This window comes from Cynocephalus volans, chromosome 9 (assembly GCF_027409185.1).
Source record: "Cynocephalus volans isolate mCynVol1 chromosome 9, mCynVol1.pri, whole genome shotgun sequence".
Lineage (NCBI taxonomy): Eukaryota > Metazoa > Chordata > Mammalia > Dermoptera > Cynocephalidae > Cynocephalus > Cynocephalus volans.
Genome location: NC_084468.1, coordinates 69476166 through 69502402, shown reverse-complemented (window position 1 = coordinate 69502402; position 26237 = coordinate 69476166). Strand labels below are relative to the sequence as shown.

Here is a 26237-nt window from a genome sequence, read left to right as displayed (position 1 = left end):
TAAACAATGATCAAGAAGGCACATTAGAGCAAAATGATTCATTTCCAGTTAGAGAAATTGGAGAAAGCCACTTGGAAAAAGTGGTAGTGGATTTCAAGCTGGAAGGACAGCTAGAATTTCAGTAAACAAAGATGAGGAGAAGAACATTCCGGACAAAACATGTGTAAGGGCACAGTGGTGGGAAGGTGAGGGACTGATTCGGGGAATGGCTTATGGTGTATAATGATGAAGGAAAATAGTGGGAGATGTCTGCAATAAATTTATAAAATCCATGTACGTAAGATTGAGTCATTTGAATTATACTTGGTAGGCAAAGGGGTTGCTGCAAAGAGTCCTGAGTTGGAAGAAGGGAGTAGGGATGATCACATACATTCTTAAACTGATTAACCTAGCAGTACATGAGCATTAATTTTCTATTGCTGATGTAACATATTAACACAAATACAGTGACTTAAAACAACACAAATTTATTATCTGATAGTTTTGTAGGTCAGAAGTCTAATGCAAGTACCACTGGAGTAAAATCAAAAGTGTCAGCAGGGCTGCCCTGCTTTCTGAAGGCTGTGGGGGAGAATCTGTGTCCTCCTCCTTTCCTTGCCAGCTTCTAGCGGCTGCCTGCCATGCTTGTTCCGCAGCCCCTTCCACCATCATCAAATCCAGCAACGTTACACCGTTCTTACTTTTTTAATTTAGTTATATTTCTGTCTGATCACATGAAGAAAGGTCCTCCAATTTTAAGTACTTATGATTATATTGGGTCCACCTCAATAATCCATGATAATCTCCTCATTTTAAAGTGCTTAACCTCAATCACATCAGTAAAGTCCCCTTTTGCCATGTGAAATGACATATTCACAGGTCCTGGGGATTAGGACATGGACATCTTTGGAGGCCATTATTCTGCCCTGCACAATGTAGATGAATTGAAATTAGGAGGAGATTTGTCTTGAGTAACCAGTTATGTGACTTTGATCTGGTCTAGGAAAGGGACAGAATAGAGTTGAACTAGGGTGGTGGCAGTGAAGATGTAAAGAAGAGATTGATACAAGAGACAAAGAAGGGGTCGATGCTAGTTTGGAGAGCTCGTACACAGACTCTGAAACTAAGTGCAAGTTCCTGGCTATTGTAGGATGTGATGTCAATAGGAATAGAAATGTCAGGAGAAGGATAAAGTTTGGAAAGAAAAAGTGAATTCATTTTTAATTTGTTGAGATTGATGTACTAGTGAATTATTCAGGCAGAAAAGTTCAATAGGCAGTTGGAAACAAGCATGTGAATCTTAGGAGACAGGTTGAGGCACAGAAATATTATAGCAAAGATATATAGGCGCCTGTGTCAGGGGACTACATATATCCCTGATGACTCTGTAATTTATCAACATCCTGCATATTTTTATAATGTTCACTAAGAAATTAAACATCCAATATATTTTTATAATGTTTATTATAGGAAGAAAAACAGATCACATCTTGTCAAGTTAATACATTTAATGGAGCAAAATTGGTAGCTCCATATCTAGTTCTAATTTATAATACATAATTATTTTATGTTTTCAGCTTTCATACTGGAATATAATAAAATGACTTGATATTTAATATTTCTCCCTTAAATTTCATTGTGTTTAGTAAATTTATTTAGCTTCTTTAAAAAAGTAGTTACATTTATTTCAAAGAAACATTTTAAAATATCAAAGGTTGTTATGTCAGTCTAAATCAGAGTATTAAGGTTTGCTTCTCAAAAATGCTAACAGTTGAGATAGGATCATCTGTATTTAATTTGGGGGCTTGACCACCTCTTTCCTGGCCCTTTGCCTGTTATTCTGCCATTGCCTGCTGATATTTTACTGAAGTTGATAGAACATCAGGATATGTTTTATATTGGGCAATAGGAAGAATTCTGCACAACTGGATGCTTTTGAATTGTACAGTAACCATCAAAAGGACAATTAGAAGACATGTTAATGCTAGAAAAAGAATGTACTGTTTGAAGATAACATTAATCTTATATTTTTCTCTCTTTTCAATATTTTATTGCCAGGGATTGTTTCAGGTATTATGTCCATTAATTCTAACCAAAATGGATATTATTGTCCTTATTTTTCATGTGGGGAAACTGAGGCTCAGAAAATTGTGATTTACTCAAAATAATTTAGCTAAAATGGGGGAAGAAAAAGAAAAACAATGAATAATCTGGCGAATAAATGCAGATCTCTTGAGTCTAAAATCACTGTTCTTTACGTTATACTATAGTTGTCTCTCAATCTTAGAAGCACAACTTATTTTATTGAAATGTATTGATTATACATATATATATCTGTGGGGCACAGAGTTAAATGTCAATACATGTATATAATGTGTGATGATCAAATCAGGGTATTCAGCATATTCTTCATTACAAAAGTTATTCATTTCTATGTGATGATGACATTCCATCTCTTCTCTTCTAGCCATTTGATAACATACAGTAAATTATTGTTAATTATTACTGCCTAGCTTGACTGTATACCCATAGAACTTATTAGCCTATCTGGCTGTTATGTGTCCCTTAACTAACCTCTCACTATCCCCCGCCCCCACCCCCTTTTCCCCTCTAGTAACCATAGTTCTGCTCTCTCTCCTTCTGAAAGTTCAGATTATTATTATTATTATTAATTATTATTATTATTATTATTATTTCTTTCTTCTTAGAAGCACAGTTTAAAGTATTGTATAGGATAATGCTATTCTCGGTTGGTTGGTTATCTGTTGTCGGTATTCCTCACTGGAAGGGATTCAAAGTCAGGGACATTGTCTATGATCTTTACTACACCAGTCCCAGGTCTTGCCTGGCACATAGTACATGCTTAATAAGTATTTGTTAAATGAATAAATAAATGAATACTCATATGAACAATGTCTCTGCTTAAGTTGTGAACATTCATTCAGCTAGGCACTTCTTGATATGTGACAGTTTCAGATGCAGGCTTTTAAATGCTATTGGTTACATGCTGAATGTCACTGGGAGACAATTGGAGGAGTGCTTGCAAAGAGTCCTAAACCCAAAATGACTGAGAGATCCCTGTACAATATTCTAAACCGTGTTTGGTGACAGATTATGTCATGTTAGAGTTGCACACCTAATAGAATGAGGGCCCAGAGCAGTTACAGAAGTTATTAAAATAAATTGCAGGGGTGAAAAAATCTGGTGAACTTAGGCCTTCTAAGTCTTAGGCTGGTGAAGACTTTTGGGATGTGTTGGCATTTATGAAGTGCAGAATGAAGTCTTATAGTACCCTTGTATCATACTTTGTATAATACTTTGTGTTATAGCTATGGCTGGGCAGATTTATAGTCAGGAATAACAGTTGCAGAAGAATTTGGTATATGCACCTTTAGGCGCAGGAGTTCAAAAGCATAGGTTTTATCACTTATATTTCCAAGGGCCTCTTGAAGGTTTTCATTTGTTTGAGTCTCTCCTTCCCTCTTAATGTATCCTTAATTTTTTGAGTTCTCAGCTTTCTTAGCTACTTTCTCTGTACTTCACTGGAATCACTCACTGTTATAACAGTTAATACTTCTTGCAGTGTTAATTTAAAAGAAATACTGACTTTTTCAAAATAATTGCCAAATTAAAAATGAAAAGTTAGGTTTACAACTTCACTAATTTTTAACTTTTCATATGTGGTTATAACTTGCATAGTAAGTGCATTTTTTTTTGCATTATTTCTTCCCAGCCAGCAGTCATCCAATACTCCTGCAAGTTTTGATAGACTGTGGACACTGAAATCCACCAATGAGAAAGTGCTTGGTTGTTTTTGTTCAGTTGCTGGTCATCATTAATTAATAATGAAATTCTTTATTACTTAGCCTGAACCTTACAATTTAAAGTCTTTAAGGAGGCTGGCAATAAGTGCTATCACACTAGGAAGTCTACATGCAGCCTTTTCTAACACTATAGACACTAAAACACTAAATCTAACAGATTCTGAAGGAAAACCTCTACTAATGAAAGACTGATGAAGTGGATTGAGAAACTTGATTTGTTTTGCTATTGGAAGCAAACTTGCCAAACTGAGGTGCTTCATGCATTCTCTAGTACAGCCTCACTGCATGAAAGCATGATCTATACCCATGGTTCTCAGCTGGTGACAATTTTCCCAACCAAGGGATTTTTGTCAATGTCTGCAGACATTTGCTGCTGTCACAATTGTGGAGGGTTTGCTACTAGCTAGAGGCCAGGGATGTTGCTGAACATCCTACAATGAGCAGGACATCCCTCCCTGCAACAAAGATTTATCCAGCCCAAAATGTCAATAGTGCTGATGTTGAGAAACCCTGGTCCATAGTAACCAGAGAGCTGGACAGAAGTCTTTCTAATGCCTTGCTCTCTTTCCCCCACCCCTCGTCTTTATCATTTATCCAAATGAAGTATTTTTTGAAATATAAAGGAGAGATGTTCTTGCTAAAAATGCTGAGAAGTCTTGGAGCTCTACCAACTCTGCCTCGCATCACCCTTTGTGGTGGCCCTAAGGCTCTTAAACATAACCTTAGTGCTCTAAGGACTACAATTTAAAAAGCACTGCTCTCTGACATGGGTACCACTATTCTACCACTCCTCTTCAAATAATTGCAAAGAAGAGGAGGGGGTCCTTGTAGTGGTACATGTACCCTGGGATGCACATTACCCTGGGACAGAGACAGGAAGGATCTTGGTAAAAGTGCTTGGTGGGAATAATAATTTTCATGATATCCATTGGTGTTTGGCATCATGGACATGGGAGAAAGTCCTATGCCAGCCCAGGAGAGCTGCACTTTGTAAATTATTTCTAAGGACAATTATATGTATTTTTCAGTGGTCGAAGAACAAATATGAGTAGAGTATTCAAACAATATCCAAGTGAAGTTAAGTGGGGTCAATGGAAATTTCACTATCTTTCTGGTAGCACACACGATGTCTAGATAGATTTTACTTCATTTGAGAACTAATTTATTTAAGAAGCCAAAATTTATTGAATATTTACTATGTGGCAGGTATTATTCTAAATGCTTACATCGATTGCCTATTTAATCCTCATACACTCTTTTGGAATTTAAAAAATGATATTAAAGGAAATGTAAAAAAATTATTGTGTGAACTTGAAAAAGAAAAACCAAGAAGCAAAATGCAATGAACACGAATTTGCCCAAAAAGATATTAAAAGGTATTGTAAGAAAAAAGAATTTAAAACATTTGGTGATGACCTAGCAATGTATAATATACAGATACTATAAATAAACTAATGTGGGGATTTATTATGATAAACACGGTATTTCAAATAATGAAGAAAAGATTATTCTGAAAAATGATATTGGGTCAAATTAATAGATATTTGAGAAAAAATATTAAATTCCTGCATCTTTTCTTATATCTAAATAAATCACAAATGAACAAAAATATACGTCTAAAAATACAACAAAAGTACCAGAAGAAAATTTTAAAAGTTATCATTTTGAAGTGGGGAAGTCTTTCTGCCATGAAACATAAAGCTGTTAAAAGCATAATTAAACTTGACTACTTAAAAATTAAACCCTTTTGCACAACAAGAGTTACCATAGAAAATTAAACAATAAGTCAACTGAGAAAAATATTTGCATCTCATATTTAAGAAAAAATAATTTCTTTAGCAAATCTCAAACTTCCCCAACTCAATTAGAAAATAAATGGCACCAAAATAAGAAACAGGCAAAAATCCAAAAAGGTATAAAGGTGTTCAATACATATATGAAAATATGCTAAAATTCACTTACAATTAAAGAAATGCAACTTAAAACAACAATGGAATACAAAAGCTTATCTATTAGACAAGCAGATAATGAAAAGATCGATGAGACCCATTACTGATATGGGCAAAGATACACCTAAATATACACTGCAGGATTATGAACTGGCACAAGTTTTGGGGATAGCAATTTGGCAATTTCTGTCAACATTTAAACACACCTACCATTTGACCCAGCAGTATTATGTTCTGGAATTTCTCCCACATATATACATTTCATTGCACAAAAATACTTGAAAAAAGTATTAACCAAAGTATACTTTGTGGCAACAAATACTGAAACATAATTAATGCCAGGCTGGTTAAAAACATTACAGTATTTCATACATCAGAATGCATGCAGTTTGTAGGAAGAGTGAAATATGTTCATGTTTATTGGGTCAAGACTCAATAAATACTTGTTGAAGTAAGTGGATCTTTCTCATTCCAAGTTTGGAGCAGTGAGGAATAGCCTGTAGCAATGATGCCAGGTATTTAAAAACAAAAACAAAAACATAAAATTGCTCTTCACACATACACATACACTCACTGAGTGTTGTCTGGAAAGAAAGACAAGAAACTCCTCAGAGTGGTGTCTTTTCTGGAGTGGAAAGAGTACGAGGAAGCAAAACCAAATTTAGGGGAGGTGTGGGAGGCACGTAGGGTACAAATCTGAGGGAGCACCTGAGACTGAGTGTCTCCTTCAATTGTGTGCCCTGAAACCTCACTTCCCTCCCCCTTTTTCTGGCCTGTGGTAATGGGGACTTCACTTTCATTTTTTTTTGTTTCAACTCCATTTGAATTGACATGAGAATGCAAATGTAAATTTGGAATTAAAAAGAATAGAAAATACTTTATAAAATTAGAATTTAAGAATAGGGGTTTCATAGTATAAAAAGGACCCATGGTAACATTAAAGCACTTTAAAAATAGAATCAAGCATAGTTACAAAAAAAGTCAATAAAAATCTCAAAAGTACAAAGTGTCAAGGCCGGTTCTTTGACCACAATGCAATAAAACTAGAAATCATGCTCACAAGCCTAGATTAAAATAATTAGGATTACTTTAAAATTAAAAAAAAAATCAACAAAAATCTTAGGCTAAAGGTAAATACTAATCTACAAGAACGGAGTTTTTATAAAGTAAGAAAAATGGGAACGTTAAATCTAAAAATTTGTTGAATGTGGCCAAAGCTATACTCAGATGAAAAGATTTTGTATTAATTCGTTTAATTTAGAGTAAGAAAGGGACATAAAAATAAATGACTAGGGCTGGCTGGTTAGCTCAGTTGGTTAGAGCACAGTATTATAACACCACGGTTTAAGGTTCAGATCCCTGTACAAGACAATCACCAATAAATAAATAAATAAGCAAGCAAATAAATAAATAAATGACTAATCACAATTTAAGGAGTTTTGGAAAAAACAACAAAACACACAAAAAAAGGCATTAAGAAAGATGTGATGAAGAAAAATAGAAACAAAATTAGTAGAAAAACAATCAGAATCAACTAAACAATAAAATGGTAAGCCTTTAAAACCAAATCTCTTATAAACAAATTATGACAGAAGATACAACACAAATTTTAAGAATAGTAATTATATATCACAAAAAGTATGGAGGAAATGTATTACAAAAGCCGTTATGTACCATGCTATACTAATACATTAGAAAATTTCAGTGAACTGGATTATTTTTCTGAGAAAAATTCAATACTCAAAGTTGGCTCAGGAATAGAAAACATTAATTTTCTCAAACAAAAAATAACCATAATTTTTTCTTCTGAAAGTCTTTGGAGCCATAAGTTTTACTTTTGACAGTTATGTCAAACTTTAAAAAACTAGATAATCCAAACTTCACATAAAACTTTTCTGGAATAAGGAAAAAGCAAACTTTACATTGATTTAAAAAAAAACAAAACTTAAAAATAGCATTTAAAAACTATATGCTTAAGAGAATGAAAAGACAAGCTACAGACTGGGAAAAATATTTGTAAAATACATGTTTGATAAAGGACTCACATTCAACATATACAAAGAAACTCTTCAAACTTAACAATAAACAACCCAATTAAAAAGTTGGTAGAAGAACAGATACCTCACCAAGGAAGATATACAGATAGGAAATAGGCTCAAAATCACGTCCTTAGGAAATTGAAAATTAAAACAGCAATGCGATACCACGACATACCTATTAGAATGGCTAAAAATCTTAGGATATCAACTGGAATCCTTCAGATAGATGTTTTAATAATAAGAACAGGTACAATATAAATATTCAAATTCAAATTCAATTGCATTCATGTAGTATCTACAACAACCTATTGGTAGCTGTAATGAAGGGGAAATCCATTCACAATACCAGCAGCAACAGCCATCAACAATAAAAACATAAAATTCCTTAGATCCTTTTTACTCCAAGCTGGTGAAGTTATTGAGGAAAGCAGTTACTCATTATTGTGCCCTAGAAGAGTATCTAGCTCACAATAGTTCCTCCATGAATACATGAGTAGATATATGCTTTTAATTTCCTTGATATTAAAATAATTAATGGTTAATGTCTATTCTTGTAAATCATATTCTGTAAGGTACAAGAATATTGAAAGGCTAGTCATGTACCAGGTAGTGTTTACTACATAATTGCTAATCTTAGTAAGCTGTATTATAAAACATGAAACAAAAAGAGAAGGCTCATCAGTCACACTGCCACTGCTGCTCTTCCTTCTGTTGTCACCACCAGTGAAAAGAGGAAGAATGAACTGCTGCTCCAGTGCTACCTGAGTACCCCAGACTTTTTTGCTGCATTACCTCCCTACTCCATTGAACTGGATGGATTGTTTTATCACAGATTTACCCTCTTTGCTAGAGATTCTCATTCATCCACAGGTGATCATAGTTGCTATTATCATGCAGAATATAATTCTGCACTACCTGACGACTTTAGATTTTAAATTTTCCTGGGCACTAGGCTCCTAATTAAAGCTGAATCAAGTGTCCCTCCTCTGGGATTCTGGACTTGGGAAAAGGAGGGGGAAGGGAGGGCGAGAGATGGAAGGGATAGAGGAAGGAAAAAGGGGGAGGAGAGAGAAAATGTGAGATTCTAGAACTATTGAGACCATATTTTGTACCATAAGACAAAGTCTGAGAAATCCAGAGGCTGTTTTATAGAAAGAAAAAAAATAATGATGCACAGAGAGGAACTCAGTAATGAAATAGAGAAGGGATTCTGATAGTGTTCAAGTCTTTGATTATGAATATTTTTGAGATAGACATATTCCTTTCTTTTAGTTCCAGGAGACACCCTTGTGTTTTTATAATAAAGTTTTAAATTGGATTTCTGTCACTTGCATCCAGAGTCCTAAACAATATACCTAAACTATCTCTTGGAGAAAATTGCACTTAACTTTCAAGGTCATTCTCTTCTGCTGAGGGAGTCTATAAATAGGTAGATTAGAAAAACATGACCGACCTGTGGCTCACTCGGGAGAGTATAGGTGCGCTCACTGGCTGAGTGCGTATGACACCAAGCCAAGGGTTGCGATCCCCTTACCGGTCACAAAAACAAGAAAAAAAAAAAAGAAAAGAAAAAAAGAAAAGAAAAATAGCAAGGAGAAATCCTAGGTGTTTTGGACTTTGAAGAGACCTTCAGGAGCCAGTCTGGAGAGATAAAGTGATTTGGCCAATTACCGACTTCACCTTGCCAAATAGTCTGGTTCTTAATGCTCTTTACTCTCTATTGCATTGCCCAACTTCTTGTTTCATTTCCCTTCAGTTGGCCAGCCTGTTCTTTGGTCCTGTCTCTATGGCCCACTGTTCTTTTTGCTGATTCCCACGTACATTTCATATATCCCCATTCCTTGGCCCTGCATTCAACCATTAGCTTCAGGTTAAAATTACCCTTGATTTATGCATAACAGTTCTCTAATTGTTCCCTCGTCTTTATTGGGTGGAAGTCACTTTAATGGGCTTCTAATCATACAAAGGGAATTTCTAAGTACCAAAAGTTTTATTAGTGAGACCTTAGAACTATGAAGACAGGGCAAGGCAAGATTAGAGAGACATGCTCAATGCAATCATATGTCATGTAAATATTTATAGGAGTTGAGGCCCTGCCAATAGAAAGAATATAAAGACAATTCAGAAATAGAATGAGACCACGCCTGGATTCATGGAATATTAGTCAATATGAGTGGATACTGCAAACTCAAATCAGATAATAAAATTAGATAATATGAAATTTGAATCTAAGACATTTGGACAGCAAGACAACTCCAATTTGAAAGGAATGATACTGGAGTTCTCTGAAGTCTAGATTTGGCCTAGTGTTGGCTGTGAGGGTCTAAACATGAGAAAATGCCCTGGATGTTTGTAGTCCACATCCCCTGTTATGGGCTGAATTGTGTCTCCCCAAATTCACGTTGAAACCCATACATTCATATAAAGGAGACAGGACCTTAAATGAGGTAATTAAACTAAAATGGTGTTATTGAGTGGACCCTAATCCAATCTGACTGGTATTCTCACAAGAAGAGGAAATTTGGGTACCCAGAGAGTCACCAGGGATGTGTGCACAGACGAAAGACCATGCAAGGACACAGCAAGAAGGCAGCCATCTGAGAGCAAGGAGAGGTCTCAGCAAAAATCACAACTACTGACAACTTTACAGTTGACTTACAGCCTCGAGAACTGTGAGAAAAGATATTTCTGTTGTTTAAGGCACCCAGTCTGGCATTTTGTGATGGCAGCCCTTGCAAACTAATATATCCCATAACCCAACTCAAATCTCCGATCTTTATTTACTATCAATAAATTCAGTTCAGAAGCTAACATAAAAATTACTTGTGATGTTATAGCTGAATTTTTTAGTGTTTTAAACCTTGGGATTAAATGTAGGAATAATTTGTAAACATATTACGTATTTAAAATAGCTATATTTAAAAATATTTTAAATAGTTACATTTAAGAGAAGATGGCATATTAGAAGAATATCTAACATATAAGCCTTGCTATTCCAGTTTAAAATGTGATTTTTGAATAACTGTTTCAGACATGATTTTAAATTGAAATTTTGTAAATTTGTAAACCATATTGGAACATTTGAGAGAACATGAGAATCACTATATTTATGTTTAATTTATTAGATTTATAATAATCATCTAAATGTATGGAAAAGCTTATTCGTTAGTTAAAAATTTGAAATCCTAAGAAAATTTAATATAATAAAGTTTATGAATGAAATTTAAAATGTTTAAAGGAATTTAGTTAAACTACAGATGGGCCCATAAAAGTGACTGTCAAAATTTGGTCAAATCTATAGATAGGATAATAAAATTTGTACATTGTAATTATAATAATCTAGTGTTTTGAATTTATAAGTATAATAAATCAAATATTTATTTTATTACAAAACAATCTCAGGCTTACAAAAAAGTTGCAAGTATAGCACCAAGTCCTTTTTCTTCCTGAATTATTTATAAATAATCTGCTGACATGATCCCCCTTGACACTCAAATGGTTCGGTGTATTTTTCTACAATCAAGGACATTCTGTTATATAACCACAATATAATCATCAAAATTGGAACATCCACATTTTCATGTTATTACCATCTAATCTTCAGAATCCATTCGGTTTTCACCAATTGTCCCCAAATTCCCCGTTTAGGCTAAGAATCCAACTCAGAATCCCGTGTCATATTTGGTTGTCACGTCTCTCTGTCCTCCTTCAGTCTGGGATGGTTCCTCAGTCTTATCTTCGCTTTCATGATCTTGACACTTGAAGACTGCAGGCCGGATATTTTGTTTAATGTCCCTGGATTTGGGTTTGTCTGAGTTTTCTTTTTATTAGATTCAGGTTTTCAACTTTGGCAGGACCATTACAAAAGTGATTATCTTCTGTTGCATCAGACAAGCCTTGCTATTCCAATTTAAAATGTGACATTTGACTAATCGATTCAGACACGAATATTATTCTTATTCGGTAGGGCACAAACTCAGTTTGCCTCATTACTGGTGATATTCTCTTTGATCACTTGTGGAAGTAGTGTCTGCCAGCCATTCCATTGTTCCTTCTGTAATTAATAACTATTTTGTGGAGAGATGCTATGTAATATCCTCCTCCTCATCAAACTTTCAGTCTAGTCATGTCTGTAGGTCAGTATGAACTCACGGTTTCCTATTTTATTCCTGTTATTATTATTTATTTTGATGCCCAAATGGTCCCAGATTTGACTAGTGGGAACTCCTTTGAGCCAGATTCTGTGAACTTTTGATAAATCCCCTTAATTTTTTGACAACTTCTTTTTTTTTCTGGCACAAAATGTTGTTCCAGGCTTTTGTATTTTTCCTGCCTCAGCCCTGAAGTCCATCATTTTTCTAAGGATCCCTGCTTCCTTTTGGTAAAAAATGGCATTGAGAATCTAAGACTTGAGTCCTAAGTGCTCACTGATATTGGGTTGTTGCTGTTCCTAGGTCCTTTCAGTAGATAAAGTAATATGCATGCCCCCACACACATGTATTTGGCATCTGTTGTATGTACTGTATATATGGAAAACTGTGAGATCACACTGATACATTCAATTCCAATTTAACACCCCTTTACTTACCCTGTCTGGGATCTGACACCTTGTGCCAGGCTGCCATCTGTCCACGAATACACCCTTCTCACCCCTTTTGAACTCTGAGGCTCTGCTCTGAGCTCTTACACCCTCACACATTGAGCAGACTCCCACCGTGGTTGGCCCCACTGAATTACCTTAGTTTTTTTTTTTATTTTTTGTCTTTTTCGTGACCGGCACTCAGCCAGTGAGCACACCGGCCATTCCTATATAGGATCTGAACCCGCGGTGGGAGCGTCGCTGTGCTCCCAGCGCCGCACTCTCCCGAGTGTGCCACAGGCTTGGCCCTGAATTACCTTAGTACTAGATTATTTAGAAAGGGAGAAGAAATGAATGGGAAGGAGCAGAGGAAAAGCCAAATATTAAATTTAAATAATAAGTGGCCTCTGAATAATATATTTTCTTTTTAAAAGCCACCTGCAAGGCACATAAGAAAATACGCTTATCTCTCTTATGAAGTCTTCATTTCTCTAAAATCTTCTGGTTTCCTGTAGATTTTATTTTCTCAGCTACAGTGTCATTGGATTCATATAGTCCAGGCACATAAACATATTCAACACTTTGATTCATTTTATATGTTATCTTCTAGGTGTTATAGATTTTATTTACTCGTTTAGTACATTGAAAACCTTGGGAGGATTTCAAGGAAGATGGCAGACTAGAAGTGCCCAAGGCATGTTCTTCTTGAAGAAGAAGAGAGAAATGGGCCCACTGTCACTGCTGCCACAGTTGCTGGAACCATTGTCTGGTTCCAGCATCACTGCCCATTGCAAAGCAGCTCCCCACAGAGCAGCAGTCCTGTGGGGGGCCTGTTGCTGTAGCTACAGACTCTGCAGATGCAAGAGAGGCAGCTACAACCACTACTGCTGCTTCCACCACCATGACTTAACCCTGCTGCTGGTGCAGACAGTGTAGACACAAGGGAGGCAGTTGCAGCTGCTGGCATTGCTGCCATTACCATGAGGTAACCCCACTGTTGCCACAGACACAACAAATGCCAGAGAGGCAGCAGTTGCTGCTGCTGCAAGATAATTCCACTGCTGCTGCAGGCAATGTAGCTGGATGGGCCATTGTGGCAGACACCACAGCCAAGTGGGCAGCTGCTACAACTGTCACTGTTGCAGTCACTGCCACCACTGGTACTGCCAGGCAGTCACCATCATTGTGCAAGCAGCCTACAGCTGCTGGAGCCACTGCTGCCATGCAGAGAGCACCCAAAGCCACTGTCTCCACTGCCACAAGGGTAGCCTGCTACCACAGCAGGAGCTACAGAAGCCAATGCCACTGTGCAGACAGACCACTTGCCACTTGACTGAACTGACACAAGGAGGGTCACCAGTAGAGTCCAGGGAAGGAGAATAATAGAAGCAGCTGCGGCTTTACCAGACAACCAGACATCAATGTAGAGATACTAGAAATGAAGAAGACAGAAGAAGAAGAAGAAGAAAAGAAGAAGAAGAAGAAGAAGAAGAAGAAGAAGAAGAAGAAGAAGAAGAAGAAGAAGAAGAAGAAGAAGAAGAAGAAGAAGAAGAAGAAGAAAATATGAGTCCACCAAAGTAATACAATAAGTTTCAAGTACCATACCGTATAGAGCAGAAACCCCTTGAAATGACTGAAAAGGAATTTAGAATAAAAATCTTAAGGAAACTGAACGAGATACAAGAAGATGCAGTTAGATGACACAATGAATTGAGAAAAACTATGCAGAATATGAAGAAGGACATTTACAAAGAGATTAATACTTTAAAAAAGAATGTAGCAGAACTCTTGGAACTGAAGGAGTCATTCAACAAAATAAAAAGCACGACTGAGAACGTAAGCTGCTGGCTAGAACAAGCAGAAGAGGGAATTTCTGATCTTGAAGATGGCCTTCTTGAAATAACTCAAGCAGACAAAAAAAAAAAAAAGAAAAAAGAAAAAAAGAAAAAGAAAGAAAGAAAAATGAATTTTTAAAAAATGAAGAAAATCTGAAAGAGATAGCAGACAACCTTAAGTGTACAAACATCCAAATCATGTGTGTTCCTGAAGGGAAAGAGAAAGGAAAAGGCATTGAGAACATATTCAATGAAATAATAGTGGAAAACCTCCCAGGTACAGGGAGAGACTTGAACATACAGAATCAGGAGGCTCAAAGATCCCCAAACAGATTCAATCCAAAAAGATCCTTTCTGAGACACATTGTAGTCAAACTGGCAAGACTCAAAGGCAAAGAAAGAAGCCTAAAAATAGCAAGAAAAAAGTGTCAAGTCACTTGTGTAAGGGAATCCCCATCAGAATAACAGCAGACTTCTCAACAGAAACTCTACAGGCTAGAAGAGAATGGGATGATATATTCAAAATACTAAAAGGCAAAAACTCCCAGCCAAGAATACCATACCCAGTAAGGCTACCCTTCAGAGATAAGGGAGAAACTGTGTATTTCCCAGACAAACCAAAACTATGGGAGTTCATCACCACATGACCAGCTCTGCAAGAAATCTTGAAGGGAGTCCTGCATCAGGAATCCAAAAAATGATAGTCACTACCATGAATACACAAGGAAGAATGGAACCCACTGGTAGAAAAAAATGCAAATAAGAAAGAGAAACTATCTCACCACCTCCAAAAACCAACAAACACTAAAGACAAACAATAAAAGGGAAAGAAAGAGAAAAAAGATATTCAAAACACCCAAATGAAAATCAGTAAAATGCCAGGAGTAAGATAACTCCTTTCAGTAAGAACCCTAAAAATAAAATGGATTGAATTCCCAACTCAAAAGGCACAGACTGATGGATTGAATTAAAAAGGTAGACCCAATTATATGCTGTATACAGGTCTCACCTCACCTATAAAGACACACACAGACTAAGAATGAAGGGATGGAAAAAGATATACCATGCAAATGGAAATGAGGAGGAGCAGCTATTCTTATATTGGATAAAATAGACTTTAAACAACACTATAAAGAAAGACAAAGAAGTCCACTATATAATGATAAAGGGCTCTGTCCAGAAAAAAGATATAACAATCATAAATATATATGTGCACCCAATATCAGAGCACCCAGATATATAAAGCAAACACTATCAGACCTAAGGAAAGATATAATCCCAAATACAATAATAGCTGGGGACCTGATCATGCCTCTCCCAACATTGACAGATCATCTAAGCAACATATCAACAGAGAAACAGAATTTAAACCACACTTTAGACCAATTAGATTTGGCAGATATCTACAGAATATTTCATCCAACAACCACAGAATATACATTCTTCTCATCAGCACATGGACCATTCTCCAGGATAGACCACATATTAGATTGTTAATCAGGTCTCAACAAATTTTTAAAAACTTAAAATCATTTCAAGTATCTTTTCAGACCACAATGGATTAAAACTAGAAATCAGTAACAAGTGAAACTCTGGAAACTATATGAACACATGGAAATTAAACAATATGGAAGTACTAGCCAGAGCAATCAGGCAAGAGAAAGAAATAAAGGGCATCCAGATTGGAAAAGACAAAGTCAAATTGTCCCTGCTTATACATGACATGATTCTATATAAAGAAAAGACTAAAGACTCTACAAAAAATCTCTTAGAGTTGATAAACAATTTCAGTAAAGTTGCAGGATACAAAATCAACATGCAAAAATCAGTAGTGTTTTTATATTCCAACAACAAACTAGCAGAAAAAGAAATAAAGAAAGCTAGCCCATTTTCAGTAGTCACCAAAAAAACTAAATATCTAGGAATCAATTTAACAAAGAAAGTGAAAGATCGCTACAACAAGCACTACAAATCACTGTAGAAATAAATTAAAGAGGACACAAAAAAATGGAAAGACATTTCATGCTCTTGAGTTGGAAGAATTAACATTGTGAAAATGTCCATACTACCCAGAGATTTGCAATTCAATGTAATGCCCATCAAAATACTAAACTTCTGTCTTCACAGAAGTAGGAAAAACAATCCTAACAGTTATGTGGAACAACAAAAGACTATGAATAGCTGAAGAAATCTTGAGCCAAAAAAAAACCCAGAAGCATAACACTACCCAACTTCAAATTATACTACAAAGCTATAGTAACCAAAACAGCAAGGTACTGGCATAAAAACAGGTACTAGGACCAAATGAACAGCATGGAGAATACAGATATCAACCCACATACTTACAGCCAACTTATCTTTGACAAAGGCAACAAGAACATACATTGGGGAAAAGTCTTTGCTTCTTCAAGAAATGGTGGGAAAACTGGACATCCATATGTAGAAAATAAAACTAGACCCGTACCTCTTGCCCTATAAACATAATCAACTCAAAATGGATTAAAGACTTTAATATAAGAACTGAAAGTACAAAACATCTAAAAGAAAATATAAACATAGTGGAAACACTTCAGGAAGTAGGACTGGGCAAAAACTTTATGAATAAGACCCCAAAGCACAGTGAACAAAAGGAAAAATAAATATGGGATTATATTAAACTAAAAAAGCTTGTGTACAACAAAAGAAACAATTAACAGAGTGAAAAGACAACCTACAGAATGGGAGAAAATATCAAACAATTACACATAGAACTGCCATCTGATCCAGTAATTTCCATACCCAAAGGAATGGGAATCATCATATGGAAGGGATAACTGCACTCCCATGTTTATCACAGTTCTATTTACAAAAGCCAAGAGTTGGACCCAACTGAAATGTTTACTTTGAACAACTGAATAAGGAAAATATGGTATATTCACACAATGGAATACTACTCTGCCATAAAAAAGAATGAAATACTGACATTTGCAGCAACCTGCATGAACTTAGAGAAAATTATATTAAGTGAAATAAGCCAGGCACAGAAAGAGAATACCACATGTCTTCATTCATAAGTTAAAAAAATAAAAATAAAAATAAAAAAAAGAAAGATACAGCAATCACAATACATTGAACTTTCAAAATGAGAGAACATAACTGAGGCTTCCAGAGGTGGGAAAGAGGGAAAAGAAAAGGGGAAAGGGAAAATTTGGGGGAGGACCACAAAATCGATTACATTGTATATTGTTGTATATACGAACTATCCTGATTTGAGCATCAGATATTGCACAGAGGTATTGATATTCAACTCTTTACCCTACGGATATGTACAATCAACTATGTTTCATTAACAATAAAAACAAAAAATGAAAAACTTGTATTTATATTTCCTTATGCCTGTCTTTCAATTTGGGGCCCTTTACCAATATTCAATGATTTTAGGAGATAGCAGTGCCACATGCCATAATGTTTGGTCCACTAGATTTAGCAATAGTAGGACACAGAACATTCCTGTTTTGGAAAATTTGAGCTATAAAATATGACACCAATTACTGTATCTTCGAAGTAGCAACAAGATTCTCTCCCATAAACTGTTGCAATCAGCTTCAATGTTTGGAAAAAAAGAGAAAAACCTCACATCAGATTAAGAGGCTACCTGTACAATAAAAAGACAGTCAAGATTATCATTTTCTTTCTAATTTCTTTATTAACTTTTATTATTCTAATTTGCCTTCCACCTACAAAACTCATTTATTATTCTAATTTGCTTCTGGATACAGAATTCATTTAAATTTAGCAAACAATTAGGAAACCATCTAACATGTTGCTATTTTAGTCTTTCTTCTGGAAATGTGGTCAAAGATGACAGCTTGTATGTAGAGTTCTGTCTGGATAAGGGTTCTAGTAGAGTTCTCACCTGGTTGAGCCTAAAATACATAAATTGAATTGTTAGTCAAATCAATGCAAATTATCAGAATTAAATAAATTTTCTTTTTGAAATATTGTAGAAAACAGAACTAAAAAGGCTGTTTCCATGGACACATTTACATGTTTTTCCTCCTAGATTCTTCTTCTCAGTAGAGGTGATGATTCCAGTTAGGAGCTTTGAGGTCCCTGGGTCATGATATTGCCGAAAATACTTAGAATCAAAGCAGTGTCCCAGGCTCATGCTTGTCTACGCTGGAACCCAGTGAATCACTAACTCTGCAGAATCCTAGTGAAGGGTTTTACAAACACATGTGATTTCAAGGTATAATTTAAAAAGAATTCTATCTTGATTTCAAGTTTGTCAAATAAAAATATCTCAAATTTAGTATTGTTTCAGATGAGTGGAAGTACCTGTCCATGGTGGGTTTCATGAAAAGTTTCTTTTTTATCAGTTTAAACACTATTTGATCTGCTTTTCCCCACTCCTTCAAATGATAATCTTTTTAAAAGATTTGGTCCTTTTACCTTTACTCAGGATATTTTATCATACTGATAGGCTCCTAAGGAGCTCCTACAGGAACAAATATTTGCTACCGTTGTATGGATAAGGAGAGAAGAGAGAAGTTTGGATGAAGCTAATTCTCAAACAGAGGGGGGGAAAATAGGATTCTAAAAGAGTTACACAATATTGACAATTTGAAAATATTAGTCTCAGGCCTTTTGTATCTATGATGTACAAAAGAATGATGTTCTTACTCTTTTTTCTATTCTAGGAAGAGATGATGAGAAGTTTAGAACTGAGGATAGAGAGAAATTTTGATATTGTCTTTTCCCCAATTAATTTTTTTATGCTAATTGAGAAAGAGTATTTTAGACCAATCTTTTAAAAATAGAGTCAGGAAAATTGTTGTTTTTGAAATGGGCAAAACAAAAAAAGTGGGTGTCCTGACTGGCTCCTCCATCCAAGTTATTTCTGATTTTCATTGTTTTTGTGTTATTTTACAACTAAGTTGTAGAAAACTGATAATAATGCAAAAAAAAAGGCGAAAGATTTATACGATCTGAAGAGAAACCAGAGTATATCTACACAATGGAATACTACTCAGCTATAAAAACGAATGAAATACTGCCATTTGCAACAACATGGATGGACCTTGAGAGAATTATATTAAGTGAAACAAGTCAGGCACAGAAAGAGAAATACCACATGTTCTCACTTATTGGTGGGAGCTAAAAATTAATATATAAATTCACACACACACACACACACACACACACACACACACACACACACACACACACACACGCACACACACACAAAACTGAGGGGGGGGGAAGAAGATATAACAACCACAATTACTTGAAGTTGATATGACAAGCAAACAGAAAGGACATTGTTGGGGGGAGGGGGGAGGGAGAAGGGAGGGAGGTTTTGGTGATGGGGAGCTATAATCAGCCACAATGTATATCGACAAAATAAAATTTAAAAAAATAATAATAATGCAAAAAAAATTCTCGTCTAAAAAGATTTAAATTAATTGTGCCCAGTGGAATGCAATTAACCATTGCCCTCTGTAGGGACCAGTTTTGCATCCATTTTATGTCAATTTTACTTGTTCCCTATACAACTTTATGCTCTGCTGATTGAATTCTATTTTGGACTGGTTGTAGTTTCTCACTGGTTCCTTCTACAATTAATTAATTAAATGAAGTCTGTGGCACCTTCATTTTATATCCTTTTTAGAAAAATTATCTTGTAAACATTTTGGAAGTTCTACTGCGTATGCCCAGTGGATTCTTCTGATGGCTGAATAACCTTCTTGCTGGAAGAGTGTTGTACTTCCGGGTGGCTTAAACCCAGGCTCCTAGAGGTAAATCCGCAGTAGCAATAGAACTGTAGCTTTACCGATCCTCTGTTTCTCTCCATATTTTCCTTGTTACTATTTTTGTGCTTTGTTTTTGTCTTTGGAACTTTTACAATTGGCAAATTATTCCCCCTGGTGACAGTAGTGATTCAGAATTTTGTTTTATGTCCTAAAATTTATGATCCCTGTAAATGGATTAATGAATTACAGAGATTTATTCTCTGTTGGGTGAGAGATGGCAGAGAATCTGTGTGGGTATTTTTTTAGTATTTTATTTTCATTATTTGTCTAGTTGTCTATTTTGAGCTCAAATTAAGAACCTTCTGCCCTACAGGAAAGAGAACAGTTCTTTTATATATGAGCTGGTGATATTTTGTGTCTACTTTTGATCTGTGGCTCATGTTTAGATTTGAAATTATAAGCTGTTTATATGTCTGTGTGTCTATGTGCTTATAATTTAGAAAGACCTTTATCTCTTTTTTGTATGAGTGCATATTATTTTCCTATCTCTGGAGGGTAATAAATTAGGTTTAAAATTTTCCTATATAAAAGAAACTCTGTTCTGATTGGCCTATAGAGAGTTCATATATAAATAAGTTCTTAAATAAATAAAAAATTTTAAGAAAATGAGGTTATAACTATCAATATTTATCATATCGGAAGTTAAAATTGAAAAAATTTTAAATACTTTCTTACTGATTCATTTAACCACAACGATGAATATACTGAAGTAAAACAGAAGCAACATCTTAGTATTAAAATAAGAATTGTTTTGTGCTCAAGGATCCCCTAAGAATTGTTGTGATTTGAAAAAAGCAAAATGAAGGGCAAATTTTGTACATAAATTTCACCCGCCTTGGATTATAGTGCTTGAATCTGAAAAGAAGCTGTGAAATGTGCTACAATTCTGGTAGAATTTGCCCAATCTTAATGGGCTTGCTTTCTTGGCTTACTGATTAATTCTTTTGCCTGCTCTATGAAAGACTTTTTCTTTAACCTTCTGAGTAATTTGCCTAAATAGCAAAGATTCTGTGTCTTAGAAGAATAATTGTTCTATCCTTGATTATTTAAGAAGAAGAAAAAAATAAAACAAAGCAGAGAACAAAGATTCTTCTCTTATAAAGGACTAAGGTTCTTTACAACCATGTTAATTTCTATGTTTATTTTTAAATATTTTATTGTTTTAAATGTTTACCTAAATAGTTAACTTAGTATTATTTATGTAGTATCCTGATCTTATCTTAATCAAGTGTCCAAATGTCCTCTCACAATTTTTTTCTGATTCTTGCCATTCTATATTGGATCTTAAGTATAGAAAAAATTAAATAAAACTTTCAGGATATCTTTACACTTAAAATTATCTTTGAGATTTCCCAGATAGTCCCTGGAAAAAAATCATAAAGATTGATTTTTTTACCTTTGAAAAGAGGTACTAAAACTAACTAGTTTGCCTTCCTTTTTTTTCTTTTTTTGGTAGAATTCCATGGGAAGAGCTGTCAAATAAGAAGAGATGCTCAGACTTTCTGAGGTAAATTTGTATAGATATATTATTAAGAAAAATATTTCAGAAATTGTGTATGCTTTATGAGAAGTCGCTGGTGTTTTGTCATGCTGTCTCATATGTTTTTACCCTCAGGGAAAACACTGATTGCAACCCTTAGGAATATTTCTATCAGGTTTTCCTATATTTATCAGAGTTCTAGCAGTGCTTTGCCTGATGATATTACACAACAATAGTGTAATGTTATCAGTCATAATTTCAGCTATTGTTTAAAAATGCAAATGTTTAGGCCTCAATGCAAATGTTAAATTTCTTTACTTGATTTTCTTGGTATTAACAGTTATGCCTCAGGAATATTTTATTTCATATCTCAAGATTTTTTTCTTCTATGAGATTTTTTTCCTCTACGAGATTATTTTCTTTCGTTTTTTGAATCAGATATTCCCTTCACAGACTTATTTTAAAGTAAGTTTAATCATTATTCTTAAAGATGTTTTGTCTAATTTTTTCTTGTAGTGGCTTAACTATCTTTGTTTTGCATACCACAGAAATAACTAAATTTTCTTGTGTATTGCATTATTCTATTACGAGCGCTCATCATACTGTTTGAGAATTATTAGCAATAAATCAACCAGTAATTTTAAGTCCCTGTTATCTACAGATAGTACTGTTTTGCTCCTGATGCTTCCTTGAAGTCTATTTTATAGGTTACAAGCCAGAATATAAGTCTTCAACAAGAACAGTCTCATAATCTTGTGAAAAAGGACTGTACCAGGTACTTAAATTATTGACACTTCAAAGCTGAGTTGACATCAGTTAGACAACTTATAGACTGCACTATGAATGGACTGAGTCAGGATTTCCAAGAACCAATTTAGGCCAGAGCAGAGGGCTGCATATAATGGTTAATGCAAAATCCAGTGGAGCAGGAGTGAAATGTAATAGGACTGAATGAATTAATGAGAGAAATTTTCTTGTGGCTATTTGTCTGAAATATTGCTGAAGTTGTTCTAATGTTCTTTTCTCAGATATATAAGAACACCCTTTCTCCTTCTTAAGCAGTCTGTAACCCACAGAAATTTAGTAGACTCTGCTTTTATAATCTGAAATGAAACATTTTTAATTAATATCTGATTCTTACTTATTCCTCTAGGATTTAGAAATTCTTATTAATTAGCGTTACTTTTCATGGGCATTTAATAATTTGCATAAGTTCAATAAGAAGCTGTCATGCTTTTACTAGGATATAATTATACAAATTGTAAAACCGAGGGCTTGCCTGGAATTTCCCATTTGAAAATAATGCTCATTTAATCAGGAAGAAACTAGTTAAACAAGCTGAAAATAACTCTATTTCTCTATTTTAAGTTGTTTTACAAGTTGTCTTGCAGAATGTAACATGAACATGTGCAGAGACATGGACCTTGCACTTCAGATGGCCTTAGGCATTACAGGAACCTGAAAATCTTCCACCTATGGGATGAAAGGACTGGATTCAGGCCCAGCCAATCAGCCCTTACCTGCATCATATGGCCTGAACCGGAGCCAGCCAATCTCAGGCCCTGTTCCCTACTGATCCTTTAAAAACCTGTTCAGCACCTGATTCAGGGAAACAGGTTTGAGAGCACTGCCTCCTGTCTCCTTGCTGGTCGACCTCACAATAAAGATTTTTCTTCTCACAAAAACTGGTGCCATGGTATTGACGATAATGCCTACAAAGTCCTTCCAGGCAAACTGGCCTTTTTCTCGGCTTCCAGGGTCCAAGAATATTATATATTATATATAAGAAATCTTAGGATATTTTGGGGGACCTTGAGAAGAGAGGAATTTATGCAAACTTATAGATATTGCAGGTGAAATCTGGTAAAGAGAATTTCTTGGGCTTGGTTTCCTAGCCTCAGGACAACAAATAATAAATGGTGTCTTCAAAGCCCAATTTGAAATTCTTTATAAAAATTTTCAGGCATAATTTAATTTAGTATTTGTTCAAAATTTTATGGCCTTGGAGTTTACAAACTTAAGGTGCCTTACATGGTAAAATAACACTTTTGCTGCACCTATATCCACAACCAGGCAAACCTAATAAGAACAGCCTTATTTTATGATAAAGAATAATCTTTCTTTAAAATTATTAATGATAGGGCTGGCCTCGTGGCTCACTTGGGAGAGTGCGGCGCTGGTAGCGCCGAGGCTGTGGGTTTGGATCCTATATAAGGATGGCCGGTGCGCTCAACTGGCTGAGTGTGGTGCTGACCACACTGTGCCAAGGGTTGTGATCCTCTTACCGGTCAAAAAAAGAAAAAAAAATTATTAATGATAAAAAGAGGGGAGGAGACTGCCAGGGAAAATTGTGAGAAACTTTGAAATATGCTAAAAATCAAACAGTTGGGTATCTTGACTACTCATCTAGGTTTTTCTCATCCTTTGTCTACATTACAACTCTGTAAATTGTAGAAACCTGATAATTCAAAAAATAATTGTTTGCAGAAATGCAAAGTAGTTGTGTTAAATGGAATTCATAGATTTTGACAGGCCTGTTTTGCATTTATTAGTCATTTCATTTCAGAATTTCTTATTCCCTTTATAAATCTCTGCTCTTTGAATTCTCTTTTGAAGCAGTTGTAACTCCTTACTGGTCTCTTATTAATTAATGTTAAAAATATTTGACAAATATTCATTTTATATCTACCTGAAAATGATGATTCTATCTTCTTTTAAAAATTGTTCCTTAACAATAGATAACAAGAGTGCTAAAAACACATATACAATAGCAACAAATAATGTAGCCGGTTGAGAAAATTCAGCACTTAGAAAGCTCTCACTTCCAATTCACATCTCTGTAAGGAGCTGCTAAAAGACTTCTGCCTAAAGACATTACTACGTCCCAGGAGAGAAGCGACTACAAGCCAAGTTTAAAATATGAGTAAAACAAGATATTGGGAAAAGACCAACAGTAGTAAATTACTGAAAAATAATGATTGATAGAACAAAATGAAAAGACTCCAAACATACTCCCCCGAATCTCAGAAGAATTACAGATTTAAATGCATAAAGGAAATTAAACAAATTTAGAAGAAAATATAGGTAAATATTTTCTCAGTCTTCGTATGGGGAATCTTTTTTTTTTTGACCGGTAAGGGGATCGCAACCCTTGGCATGGTGTGGTCTGCACCACGCTCAGCCAGTGAGCGCACCGGCCGTCCCTATATAGGATCTGAACCCGTGGCCTCGGCACTACCAGCACCGCACTCTCCCGAGTGAGCCACGGGGCTGGCCCCGTATGGGGAATCTTTTTAAACACAGAAACAATAGAAGAAATCAGAAAAGGAAAGTTTTTTTAATATAGTTTGGACTATATAAAAATTTAAAACTTTGCATGCCAGAAAACATTATAAATGTTAAAAGATATCTAAATTGCAGTATGTCACTAAAAAATACAATAGACAAAGGTTTTCTATATTTTATACATAGAATACTTAAAAATTAATTTAAAAATCTAACTAAAATCTCATGGGAAAGTGGGTAGAAGGCATAACAATTATAGAAGAAATACAATATACTAACATGCATATAAAAATTTTCATTTCCAATAATAAAAAATGCAAATTAAAATGATCCCAAATGAATTTGAACTGTAAAATTAACAAAGTTAAAACGTATGCAAAACAAATAGGGCTCAGAGAATGGGAATTCTTAAACAGTTCAGGTATAATTGTAAATTAGTATGGTTTAAGTGCAAAGAAATTTGACAAGATCTCTCTAAAGTGTTAATATGTTTTCACCAAGCAATTTTCATTTTAGAAATATGTCCTAAGGGGGAAAAAAATTAGAAACTTGGTTGTAAAGAGTTAGTTAAACTGCAAGGAAAACAGAAACTAACCTAAATGTTCGTAAATGAGAAATTCTTATATAAATTATGACTAATTCATGGAATATAATATTATTTACATTGTTTTTACAATTTTCTTTTTTCATTGGATAGTTTCTTGAACATCGATCCACACTAATATGTCAAACATCAGTAAATACAGCTTTACCTTTTTAAACTGCAACATACTATTTCCTTGTGTCTATGCATCATAATTTATTCAACCGTTGCTCACTCATGGACACAGAGATTATTTCCAGTTTTTAACTCTTGCAGTGAAAAATTATTGTCCTTTTGGAACCTTCGTGGTTTCTAAGGAAATATACCACCAGGAAGCAATATCATTCAGTGAGCACTCACTCAGAGGCTGGCATTTAAAAAAATTATTTATGTATTTTTTTATTGAATCATAATTGATTATACATATTTTTGTAGTTCAACGTTGACTTATGTTGATCAAATCAATATTATTAGCATATATATTATTATGAATCATACTTATTCTTTATGTCCCTTATCCAATCTCTCCCCATCCTCCCTCTCTCCCTGCTCCCACTTCTGATAACCCCAGATTTCTTCTCTCCTTCTGAAAGAGTAATGGTTACTCTGTTGATTTGTTGCCTAGATGATCTGCCCAGTGCTGAGAGATGTGTGTTCAGGACCCCCACTATTATCGTAGAGCAGATGCTTCTTCTGTCACTCTGGAATGGGCTTTGTGGAGAGAGACATCCTCTTCTTTTCTTTGGTCTCTGCTGGTGATTCTCCCTGTGTCAATGTACTAGACCTACAACCACCCAGCAGCAGGCATATTAAACATATTCTCTCGTTTAATCATCATGACAACCTAGTGTAAAATGGTCATTTTTACAGATTTTCACAGATGAGAAAACGG

General features: G+C 35.0%; 1 protein-coding gene across 1 annotated transcript in view; it reads right to left on the bottom strand.

Annotated features, from left to right (window-relative positions):
* Positions 1–17999: 17999 nt before the first annotated feature.
* The window catches only part of CFAP299 (cilia and flagella associated protein 299), a 603823-nt gene continuing 595585 nt past the window's right edge, over positions 18000–26237 (bottom strand). The window contains exon 6 of the mRNA XM_063107460.1: positions 18000–18110. Coding sequence (XP_062963530.1) covers positions 18000–18110 — 111 coding nt within the window. The remainder of the gene's footprint in view (positions 18111–26237) is intronic.